The sequence below is a fragment of the Aulonocara stuartgranti genome, assembly GCF_965226115.1.
Source record: "Aulonocara stuartgranti genome assembly, chromosome: 6".
Classification (NCBI taxonomy): domain Eukaryota; kingdom Metazoa; phylum Chordata; class Actinopteri; order Cichliformes; family Cichlidae; genus Aulonocara; species Aulonocara stuartgranti.
This window is the reverse complement of record NC_138944.1, coordinates 28,350,177-28,363,285: the sequence shown is the minus strand read 5'-3', so window position 1 is coordinate 28,363,285 and position 13,109 is coordinate 28,350,177. Positions and strand designations below refer to the sequence as shown.

The 13,109-nt window shown below is 36.4% G+C and overlaps 1 protein-coding gene across 1 annotated transcript in view; it reads left to right on the top strand.

The window, feature by feature from the left end:
* The window catches only part of LOC309708914 (uncharacterized protein), a gene marked incomplete at its 3' end in the record, with an annotated part of 63,524 nt that extends 52,381 nt beyond the window's left edge, over positions 1–11,143 (top strand). The window contains exons 4-5 of the mRNA XM_082537265.1: positions 10,088–10,174; positions 11,042–11,143. Coding sequence (XP_082393391.1) covers positions 10,088–10,174; positions 11,042–11,143 — 189 coding nt within the window. The remainder of the gene's footprint in view (positions 1–10,087; positions 10,175–11,041) is intronic.
* Between the last annotated feature and the right edge of the window lie 1,966 nt (positions 11,144–13,109).

Here is a 13,109-nt window from a genome sequence, read left to right as displayed (position 1 = left end):
TCATGTGATGTCAGCACATGAGGAAACCCGTTCAGTAGCTGAGAGGTCCTTTCTAATGATTAGCTAATGACTTTAGTGTACCTGTGAATAGATTAACCCAAAACAGACTCTAATAAATCTTCTTTGTATCCCCCACTTTGTGGATTTGCTCATGAAGAACAGTAGAGCTATGCCTCTGAATCCAAAGCATCAGCTGATTTGGATTATGGGACATAATCAGGGCTGAGCCCAGCGCAGAGCTCCCAATCCATTTGTTTAGTAAGATTTGCACCTGTCGCTCTCCAAGTCCCGCCATACTGCTGAATGCAGTATAAACAAAGACTTCTAAATGAGTAAAAACTACATTCTGATTGAAATATGTGGGCTTCATTCCAACAGACACAAAACTGAAATAAATATAATTCTTTTTTATTTTACAAATTACATTTGCTTGGAATAAATTTTAATTTCTAATTCCTAAAGTGGAGAAGATTAGCAGCCCAATCAGTTTTAAGTTAGGGTGCAAGTGAACCGTGAATTTGAACAGAAAAGAAACAGTCAGGAGGGAAAGAAGCAAATTGAGGAAAACAAAACACACCATGTTGACTGTACTTTAAATAAAATGCACCAGACAGATGGTTGAAAAATGTAATTCTGGCCCTATTATCGACTTTTCATTTTTCTGGTCTCACTGGGAACCCACTCTATCATGCTGACACTTCGAGTGTAGTTAGCTTGCTGACAGTGACTGCCTTTCTGTTCACGGCGGACCAAATCACCGAGTCCTGACTCTGAAGGAAACTGAAAATTTCAGTAAATCATTTGCTGTCATCCCACTCAGAAGAATAAATGACTCAACACACAAAAGTAGTTTTCAAAGTTGATCATAACGCTTGCAAAGAGAAACCCTAGATAGACTGGGCAGAGACAAACAGTAGGACATGCTAAAAGGCCAATTTCTAACATTGGCTGTTTCAACAGCTGCGGTTTCTTTCAGCTATGACCACAACGGTTCCTTGGAGAGTACTTTGACCATGATGATGAAGTTTCTTTAATGTCAATAAAAAAGTAATCCAAACCATGTTTTTCCAGCTTTATCCAGCTATTGAACTAAAGCTACGACATAATGTCTAAATTAACTGTGGCCAAGTCATTTTTCTGGTTAAACAAAACTTAACTGTGGCTGTCTGAGGAGTGTAAATTAGCAATTTAGGAAGGTGCTGACAAACTGATATGTGGGCTTAGATTTAGACATATTATTTAAGACACATAGAAATATTCCCCATGCTGTAATTTGTGTCTAAAATATTTCAATTACCCTGTAAAGATACCAAACTCTGTGTTCATTAAAATGAAATCACATGGTATATACTTTCAGTAAGGACGTAGCTATTTATTTATATATAATTTTTGACTTATCCTTGCTTTTTAAATTATACTTTGGGAGACACATTTCTCTTAGTTTCATTATGCTTACACTTTACATTAAGACAGAAAACACTGTTATTGGTGTTACTGTTCCGTCCAAGTCCTTATATGTTATAAAAGAAAACATAGCTATTCTAGTGTTATTCATTTTTTATGCACTTTTGATAGACAGTATAGACAGCACTTTCCAGTGTAAGCTCTTCTTTAATTTATATACAAATGTCTCACTGCAATCCGTGTGAGCACATTTTGTCATTTTTGTTGGGGCTGATCTTTCAGTTCCTTTCAATCAGTCGCATTTTTGTGTGGGCAAGCGATAAGCCACAATCATCCTATATCTGCTTAACCTGCAAGATCTGTGGAAAACATATTCTTCTTTATCATGTAGGCTGGACAGGAAGTTATACAATATTCACTCGTTTGGTTTCTTAGCTTCTATCAACCTCCCTGAATACCAAATAATCCTCTTTTAAACTGCAATACTGTGAATGACAATCTTTCCAGCTCCCCCTAGACTATTATTACAGGCTGTCGTTTTTAGAGTGTACTTAATGAAATAGGCATTTTATTCCAATGTATGTAATTTTCCAAACCCCCACACTTTGCATGCATACAGTATATAACTGTTAGGCTTGATTGGAGTAGAAGTACAGGAACAGGAACAATCACTGATGAATGGTGGGACTGCTTTTAGTGAAAAATAGAGTAATGGATTTATATACAACCAACAATAGTCATTTTACTAACAAAGATACATTACCTAATTATAAGAATTTGTACCAGAGCACATCTTTCTAACTTCATTAAATGGCTTTCCAGAATGAAAAAACAGGGGAAAGGTTTTAAAATGTGTTTTGTTATCAGTGTAAATCAACACTGTGTTTCAATTCAAAGAAGAATCTCAAGTCTGAATCCTGTGTGAACACAGTCGTGACACTTTTATACTTAGACTGTTAAAAACTTCAGCGCCTCTGTCTACAATCCTCAATGTCACCTTTTGCCTAAGTATCAGTCTATTAAAAACACGTCATTTTGCAAAGCACAGTCGAAATATACCAGTAAAGTAACAAAAGGAGGCACATTCAACACAGAGAGTGATTTGAAAATGTATTTGTTTAGTGAAAGCAGACAATTAAATCAGTTTTTTTCTAATTCTCTCAAATAAGCACAGAAAAACTTTTGTAGTTGTTGCTGTTTTTTCATGCTGGGGTGTTTCAGCTCGAAACTTCAATTTCCACATAATCACAGAATTACATAAGAACTATTAGTGCTATTTTTACACTAGTAACTCTATTAAAAATAGAATAGGCCTCTATGGTTTATCAGCATGTAAATTTAAGCGATTTATTTGTAATTAGCCATTTAATCTGGGTCTTTTTTCATATTTTACCCTTTGCAGATTTTGACTTTGCTGGATAAGGAAAAATAAGAACAAGAAATGAGCACATGGAACAATAGTAAGAAAAAACACAGTACACAGCAAAGACAGTCATGACTTAAGTATTGTCCCTAATATGAATGAACTATTAACAGCGACAACTAAGAAGGCTATATCCCTTCAAACGATAATTAATAACTACATATAAACACTTATCGCAACAAGCGAACAAAAGAACAAAAAAAAAAAGACAATGGTCTCAGAACAAAGAGAAGAAAGAAACAAAACAAGGTTTTGGTGCACATTCTTTGATCTCTGTGCAAACAAGAGAAGTGCTATTAAAAAAAACTATTAAAGAAAAAGACAAACTAACTGCTCAGTGAAAGCCTGCTGGCTTCACAGTCTCTCTCTCTGATTGGATGGGGTAAAGACGAGGCAGTGGCCTCTGATGAGTACTAATAGGCCTTCTAAAGCCTGATTAATGTATCGACACGCTTGGAGAGTAATTGATTGCATTCAATAAGGCTGTAGTCATCAGCAGTCTAAAAAAAACCATTGACAACTGTGGTTCATTAACAAGGATGGTCATCAGCATACAGATTATATGGAGAAAGTTAAGGTGACTACCTCAGTTTAATTCAGATTTAACAAAGGTGTTGATTATCAGTCCTAAAGTACACTATATAAAGTAACACCAAGACTCAGACATGTTAAATCTATCTGTGGTAGATTAAAGTAAACCTGCAATTCTGATTCTTTTCAGTCTAATTAAGAAAACAAAGCAAATGAGAGAAACGGAAAAGGTTCATTTCTGTGATTGACTTTTTTAAACATTATAATTTGAAAAGATATTCAAGAAGTTAAGCACTTATTTTACAAAGGTTCTATAGGACAATGCATGCAATCTGGCATCCCTTTCTCTCACTGATCAGCTCCACTGTTTAATTGTGACTTTCTTTACAGATGTAGAGCTAATGCCAAAATTAGGTTTCTTATTGCTGCTTCTTGATATTGAAAGTATTCATCAGAAATAAGACTCAGTGGTTTTTATTACTGCAAATTTGACATATATACATTTGTCACTAGCACATAGAGTGTTGCTGTTCCCACCAGTGCCCAACCTTTTTGCAAGATCAAGCAAGAGAAAAACAGTCTTTTATTCTGATTTGCCCCTTTCAAAAAGATACAGAGGGAAAAAACCTAAACATATCAATAGCAGAAGTAAATTTACTGTAACAGTGCTCTGAATTATATCAGCCCCAACTTGTCAGTTTCACCACCATCGTTATTCAGGAAAAAACAATGACGACACAGTTAGATGACGCTTGAAGATCTTGGCTTGTTATAGCATGCCATATGTCACTGGATCAGTAGACTGCAGGACAGGGACAGAAATAACCCTTGGAAACCACTAAACCACTTGGCCTACTCACCGGGGTCAAGATTAGCAGCGTAATCACTGGCTAATAATGCCCCAATCTGCAAGATTAGCATTAAATCATGTTAATCTGTGCACCAGCACTACTTCTTTGCTTGTTTTTCGCTGCAGATGATTTTGTTCCATTACTGTAAGGAAGTTGGATTAAGTGTCATAATTACACACACTCAACGACTTAAATGACTTGCAAAGTATTTGCAAAGAAGAAGTTGCACTGCTGCCTTAATCTAATTTGTACGACGCATCTGGCAGAGTGACAGCTTAATGCGATAAAACCCTGATAAACATCAGGAGCGGCACAAATTATCAAGTAATATTAGAGACTGACATTTCATTACTGCTGGGAGTTTAAAAAACCCCCAAACCAAAACTCTGTAACTACTAAAAAAAAGCCCTGATGTTTTTTCATCCAATTTCTGAGCTTTAAATTAGAATTTAGTGAAAGAAAACTTTAAATTCTTAAAATGTCAGACATCAGATTGTAGTTTTTCTTTTTAAATCCATGAGCAACTGCATTAATATCATTACCAGTCTATATATTTATTTTGGATTCAGGTTTTTCTGACTCTACACAAGTGTATTTCAGTCACTCAGCCTCACTGCAAATTGTTAAATTCTCTTTAAATTGTTGTTAATCTTGTTTTAATTCAGACTAATACCCATCCCAAGTGTTAATTTATCCTGGGTGATTTTCTCCCTCGAAAACTGTCAGTATTTTCCCCACAGACACAAAATATATCACACTATTCTGCAATTTATTCATATAACATCAATTTTAAGCGATTCTCTTTGGAGAAAGCCCCGGTCACATGGGCCTAAACCAGTTGTGACCAGTAGGCAACCACTGGTCACTGGGGAAAATGTGTATTCTCAGACTGGTTTGTGGATGATTGCTGAAGGTTGACTCCAGTTGCTGTTAAACTGATTGCTAAAGCCCCAGTCTTGCAGGCCTTAAGACCAATCAGTGTATATGCCAACTGGTTGGCAAGCGGTTGCTGGGGGATACCTTTAGTCAGTTGATGAAATTGGTCATGAAAAACCAACCTGTGGTTAAGTAGTTAATGAGTGTTAGCAGACAAGTTGGCATCTTCCATGCAAACAATAGGCAACTATTGCAATCAGCTCACCACCGAAGCAATAACAAGGAGGTTTGTGGCCCACCGCCCTCTCAGTGACCAATTTCCTCTAGCATGTACCAGCAACCTCCTGCAATCATTTGCCAAACCCACCAGCAAATATACCTTTGCAACATAAAAGTTGCCAGGGTGTTGCTGACCAGTCTGGTGTGTCTGAGGAGTAAGCTAACATTTCTTTTTGATTTTGGCCACTGATCAGAAGTACTGAGGCTATTTTGTTATTTTTTGAAGGAGAAATGTAGTAATGATATGAACATAAAATTGCTGACAGGTTGTATAATCAGATGGTTGTTTGCAGAAAACAAAGTGAGAGAAAAAGGTGATGCGTTCCTCACTTTTGGAAAATAAAAAAATCCATGACAGCATTTGATAATCCTACAGGGCAAGGATCTTAACTTCTTAAGCATACATGTGAGATGCTATCTAATTTAAATATAGGTATTAAAATGTGCAGTGTAAGAGCATTTGTATTCAGAAAATGGTGATGCTGGTGGAGGAAGCTGCCCAATCAGAAGGGTGCTTTAGCTTTACTGGCAATAAGATGTATGAGATAACCATCTCACATAGAATGACACTTATTTTCATTATGTACAGATCAGATGCACATGCTGGGTGTTCATTAGACTCTGGAGATCAGTAGATTTTATCCACAACAAAAAGCATCTCTGCCAAGGCAGCTCACTCTCTGGGCACTATTTACTTTTAAGAAAAATAGTATTATATTTAATATTTATATATCTATAATATTTTTTTTGTTCATTTTAAACATACTTTGTGTTGCAGTGGAAAAAAAATACAAAGTGCAGACCTTTATTTTTTGCCCTGTTAAAATGGACAATTATACTTGACAAAAATTTGAGTATATTTATTTTTCATTATTTTTATTGATATGGATATAGTACATGTGTAGCATTCATTTCATTTTTCAGTATTTTTTATTTTTAGTAATAAACATGAAGTGAAAAAAGTTTTTTTTTTTTTTTTTTAAATTATACTTATTTGGGGACATTGTAAATATATTCAAAATATATATTTACACCACTATAACCTGCTATTCCAAAGTACCTAACTATGTCATAATAAATTATTTAAATTCATTCTAAATAAATAACACACACACACATGCAAATCCTTCCAAAAGAATAACCTCTACGTTGTAGCTATTCATAATTTAGCAGACAAAAACTACATTAATGTAGGATTAATATTCTTAGAGATTCCCAGAACCAAGAAAAGTTACTGTAGTGGATGAAATGTCAGTGAAAACAGATGTGGTAATTCACAGTGGCCTGCACAAGCAATAGGAGCAATGAGTGATTGAGTGGGACATGGGGAACTTCCACTGCAGCTATCGGTTGCCATCGACCTTTAGCTTATGGTTTCTTTTATTGCAATCAGTGGTGTACTAAAGCACTCTAAACCAAACTCTCCAGCATAGTAACAACAGCAAAATCTCTTACAAGCTTTAAATAGCCAGCGAGGCCTTTGTAGCATTTTTTGTATTGTCTTTACAAGAAAAGAAGAGGCGTATGTAGGAAAATGAATGATAGCTCTAATCCATTCAGATGTGCTTGTGAGCCACAATGTCAGATCTGTCGAACTAGCACACCTGAAAGAAATGCAGCCATTATCAGAGTAATTAGTAACACCTGTCATTGTATTCGAACTCTCCGCCTCAAGACAAGCCTGTAGTACTTAATTAAGCTCCAAGGCAACCCAAAGGTACCACTGTGTGGCACACTGGGGACTGAATACAGGTTTGAGCCAGTTTTGTTTCTCTGCTTCACTCATTCAAGCCTGTGAATAAACCTAACCAAGATTTTTTTCCCCCTTACACTTGAACAAATGATATTGTCCTATCAATAGACCATATTCACAACAGCCATTTTGTTTGACAGTGGGAAAAGCACAGCTGCATTCAGCTTTGGAGAGGTCCTGCTCTTGTGCATGCTGACTCTTTGTCACGGTTTAACTGGCACACTTTGTGGAACTCGCATCAACAATACACCTGTTCTCTCCTCTCTGTGCCAAAACGCCGGCCACGAAAAACATCTAGACGAATTACATCAGCATCCGAAAGTTAATTGTATAATTATGAGCTTTTAAGTTATAATAAGTAATAATAAGTACAGTGTCACGGTCCTGGACTTTTTGTGTTGCTTGGGAACGTTGGATTCTTGGCTATTGTCTTTTATGATTCCTCTTTTGTTTTCTTTGTTATAGTTTTGTGAGGTTTAGCAATATTTAGTCTCTGTGTTCACTGTGCGTTCCTCCCGCCGTCTTGTTTTTGTTTTCTTCTTATTTTTGTCTGATCCTATTTCTCTGCCTCTGGTATGAATCTTCTTGTCTCTGTGTTTGACATTTCGGTTGTTTTGTATTTTATTTTATAGTCCAGTTTCTTTTATGTCCTACATCGTTCTTTGAGAATGATTTCATCCAGCAAGAGTCAGAAACCTCCAGGAACCACAGGCAGCCGGTTGCGGAATAATGTGAGCAATGGCATCATGTGAGAAAGCTCAACATACAGTCCAGTCCTGTCCTATGTTGAAGCGTCGGTTTGTGTTCTCTCATGTAAATGGACTGGTTCGTATACAAAAATTCTCTACTGTCTTTTCTAATTTCTTATTCACTGTTTTACAAACACTCATAAAAGCCCCTTTTTCTCTGTCTAAGCGCTTTCTATACAACATTCATGCACTGATGAATACTTCAAGAGCAACTCCACTCTCAGCATCTTACCCATGGTTACTTTGGCAACAAGGGATCAAAGCACCAATCTTCTGATCAGTAATAGGAGAACATAACCTGCTCTACCTCCTGAGCCTCAGCCAGCCCGTGTGCAGCCCTGTTTGTCCCAGGATGAAATCCTTGGCTGTCCTTCTTTCTTTTACATTTCTAAACCGTTGTACTTGTTGTAAAAAACCTTTTGTTTATTCTTTGTCTGAATTTCTGTATCTGGATCCTCACTCCACATACTCTGAGGAACACTGGAAAAGAGCTTTAACAATAATGAATCAGTAATGAATGAATGATAATCAGCATCATTCATGTCTTCAATTTTCTGAAAAATAAATAATTCTTCAAAAACCTCATTTGTATTTCTCACTTTTGTCAAGCAAACACTGTGTTGTTTGTTTCCCCTAATACATATCAGTCAATTCACAGAGAAATCAAAGATGGAAGCATGCACTGCAGGGAGCTTAAAGAGTTTATTTTGCACTTAAATGAAGATTGATGAAATCGTACCTTTAGTTGAGAGCTCATTCACTTCACTGTGACCCCCATTAAATGCCTTAATTAACTGAACATACCTTACCTTATGGACAGACTGTGTTTGTTTGTTTTTTTTACACACCCCATTGTATGTCTCTGTAAACCCTAGAGATGATTGATTGGAAAAATCCCAGTAGATAAATGCACTGAGTTACTACCATGTGACAGGCTGATTAAATATTTGGATTAATGAGAAGTTGAAGAGGTGTACCCAACAAAACTGCCACTGAATGTCCAATACAGTTTTAAATATTACATTTTAAATGGTTTGTGGCTTCAGGAATGTAAAAGCTAAATAATTACCAATTTTAAAATTGCTGGTTTCCATGCATAGCAACAAGACTGGCATGTGTCACCTCAACTGCCAAGAAATAAACGATATAACCGCTATAATGAGTGAATAGTTGATTGACACGAGCAGTTAGCACTTCAAAAGCATAATTACTATTGCTAATTCGACATGTATGTCAGGAGTACTTGGGAACATTAAAAACAGTTTAAGATTAAAACTACAAATATTTGGGTTAAATTTGATAAATTAATGACATCCTTAATCATGATTCTTCATTTTGGGGTAATAATGCAGATATTTACCCATAAATGAGGTCAGTCCGTTTCCTTCATCGATACCGTGAAAAAAAATCTTTTTAAGATAGCTCTGTGATCAAGATAGGTCCTCTCCATACTGAGGATATAAGAACTTTGTTGGGTGTTAACTACCCACTTACACAAGAAGCAGTCTAAAGAAGCAGCTGTGAGAAATATACAATGCAGTGGTGATGAATGAGGTGTGTTCACTCCCTTAATGATATTGACTTGACAGCTTATATTCAGTTTGACTTATATTTTCATCACTGTGATATTCTATCTCTGTGGATTTACCAAGAGGAGTTTTTGTGATTTGATGTTGTTCAGGCGTTCTTCTTCATGTACTCCTTATATCATATTTACTTCAATGATCAAAAGACTAACAAAGAAAATTCCTGGATTTGTTTTGTTTGAGTCACCAACATGATTTGTAGGCAAAACACAGGCCTCACATTGTCTTTATTTATTTATATGGCTTTAGTTCCTGGTTTTAGTTGCAGCAAGCCATAACAAGCTTGATCTGTCATATGGTTTGAGTTATATGAACAATCACAACCGACGTTTTGTCCTCCAGCGTTCTTCATAATGGGGTTACTCTCAAACTATTTTCTGTCGCACATTGACATTGTATTATGAGTCATTCATTTTTTTGTGTTGCATTTTTTATCTGCTGCACACTAATTAAATTTCTTGCCATGAGTCAGGGCGCTGAGGCTTTGATATTTTGCGTTTTGTCGATACAAAAATTGTCTCCTACAAGCAGGACAGCCTTTTCTAAAGGACGCTTAAGGGGTTGAATTTTTAGAAATACATTTAGAAAGTATCTGGACTAGACTAACTTCTGCATCTGTGTTTCTCTGCCTGTAGACAGTCAGCAGTGGATCATCCATCACTCCTTTGTGGACATGTCAGTGTGAAAAGCTGCCAGAAGGCTCTCTACTACACACCCCTCATGTTTGGAGTATATTGTGGGTGTGTTTATGGTTTATTCTGGGTTATTTTTTTTCTAGTTTTTGTGGTTTTCTTATTTTAGACACAGACACATACTGTATGACAAATCAGCTTCTTGAGTCCTTGTCTCCAACTTCAGAGCTCAGAGTCCCTGCTTCACATCTCTGATTGGAGTAACATGTGTTATCGTGCTGTCATATCACAGCCTTTTTCTGCAGTTCCATGGAGTTTAAAATATAAAACAAACATCAAACACTTCTTTCTAATTCCATGGAAAGTTGGTCATCCCCGATGATTTACATAAATTGTTACTGTTTCCCATGCCGTCAGTGACACTGAGAGCTCACTCCAATTGTTCACCAAGTATGTGTGGTAATGAGATGTTGGAATTATACAAGATTTGCTTAAATTTCGTTGTTTTTCTTATTGTGAAACTGTTTGAGAAACAAACTGAGGTGTACTATCTGTTATTGTGAGGTTGCATGAAAATACCAGGACGTTTGGGCTAAACTGAATAGCTTGCAGTACTGTGGTGAATTTGCTCTATATTTTGTAATGGGTAATCCACCAGTATGCAAGAACTTGTTAATGAAAATAATATTTCTATGCAAATGACCACGGCAGACCCAATGACATTTTACTGCTTTTCAGCATCTTTTATTACACACACAGTTGCTGTTCAGAAACACACACACCACATATCACCAACAACCATGACCGACAACAGTGAGTGGGACATGGGGAACTTCCACTGCAGCTATCGGTTGCCATCGACCTTTAGCTTATGGTTTCTTTTATTGCAATCAGTGATGTACTAAAGCACTCTAAACCAAACTCTCTGCATTTTTTGCCATTTTTTCACCTGCACAGCTTTTTGCCGTGCAGGTGAGTCCATCTCACCTGCAGCAGCATTGCAGACCACGCCCCGCCATGTTCTACTTGAAAAATGATCAAGGTGTGGTAATAGATTGAGACCCAATTGCAGGATGCGATAAACAAAGGCTGAACATAAAGTTCCGTGTTTATTTCAAGAAAAGAACAAGCACAGGTACAAGTACAGGTAACAAAAAATCCCATTAGGAACAGCATGGATCCTGGGATGACTCTGCAAAGGGCGTTGGGAACTATGATATTATGGACCTAATCACAGAAAAACATACGAAGGAAATAAACTAAATGACTGATGACTTGTTTCTGTTCACATTTTTTTTTTTACGATCATATACTCAGTCCACGAAATAAATGCTAAAAACATTTGTTTGTGTGTGTGTGTTTTGAGATAAGCTGCCTTCAAGACCTACTGAAGGTCAAAACTTGAGATTTACATCAGCTAATACAAATTGCAAGCTCAGCCTCGAGGAACAGAAGGAAACAAAGGTTCAAGATGCACAAGATATATCCAGTTATATTGACAACTATGAATGTAATCTATGTGATGTTAGCTAGCTAACAACGTAGCTCTTTTCTTGCACTGCTATGAGCAGTAATAGTTAAACCAGAAGTAGCCAACTGGAAGTACTCAGCCACACACTTGGATTCTAGAGCCTGACAGACATCATCTTGTGACTGGAGGCTATGGGGTTCAATAAATGTGTTAAGCACTATATACACAATGCCTCCACTACGACTGACCTTTGGACTCTTTCACCTGCAAAATCCCAAAACAACACCAGACTACATCGACTCCTAACCTACCCATGTACAAAATAATATTTTTTTCTTTATTCCATTTGTTTTTCTCTGATTTAGTTCTACATAATGGATGTTCAAGCTGAGCAAAATATAACTAAGATTGAGGTTAAAATAAAGTTTTTGCCATATTAATATGACACAACCCATATGGAAAAGATATATATAAATCTTATAAAGTTTGTATCTGTCTTGTGTGAAACTTGTATGAAAAGCATATAAGTGTGAAAACAGATATAAGATTCCTTGAAAAATTATATAATGAAACTTGTATGTATTGGATACTTACTAAAACAATGTATGAAAGTAATGCGAAAGTGGCCACTTTCATGATTAAATCATGTAAGCCTTATATGATTTACTCATGAAAATGGCCACTTTCATGAGTAATCACATATAGGTTTTTACTATTTCTTTTTCGTATGGGAAGATTCACTTAGCATCACACAAAAGCAGATGATAGAAACATCCTTTCCTACCTTCTTACTTTGATTACTTATCAATATACATTTACTTGAGTACACAACTTGAATCAGTGCTTGAACTTTTAGCTCAGTATTTTTAACACAAACATCTGTATTCCTACATAAGTGATGAATGTGTGCACTTAGGCCAACTCTGACCATTGTGCCATAATGGAGCTATGAGTTCAGTGGAGCAGACAGATAGAATGATATACTTTCACTTATATTTTTGAAACCATAAGCTTATTCTTTTGTTCAGAACATGAACCTGTCAGTGTTCTTATGGCAAGGCTGAAAAGTGGGCTGATAAGAGGGCACAGGTGGCAAATCCTCATGGTGACAGTGAGGTTGAGTTAGGGTTCAGCGATGAGGAGTGTGACGGAGATTAAAAAAAAAATCCTACAGCAAAAGAAATTGTCAGGATGACCTTCTCCAAGTGTAAAGTCTAGTATATATGCGCCAGGGGTATTCCAGGAAGTTTTTACAGTGGAGTGTCACAGGGGACACAAAGAACATTGAACGGTGGCCTACAGAGAATCAGGATATTTAATCAAAAACAAAATCATTGTAGAAAACGCGATCTTTTGGAGATTTATTCAGTTTCATTTCTGTGTTCTGTTGCTGATTTGTCATGTGTAAAGTGTTGTTGAACAAGTATTTAAACATAATCTTGTGTTAGATAATTATTTTGTAAGTTGGAAAAAAATCTTTAGACTTTTTGCTTAAATAAAGGTTATAATCCTACTTAAGGAGCTTAATAGTGCACAGGTTGCATCATCAAAATA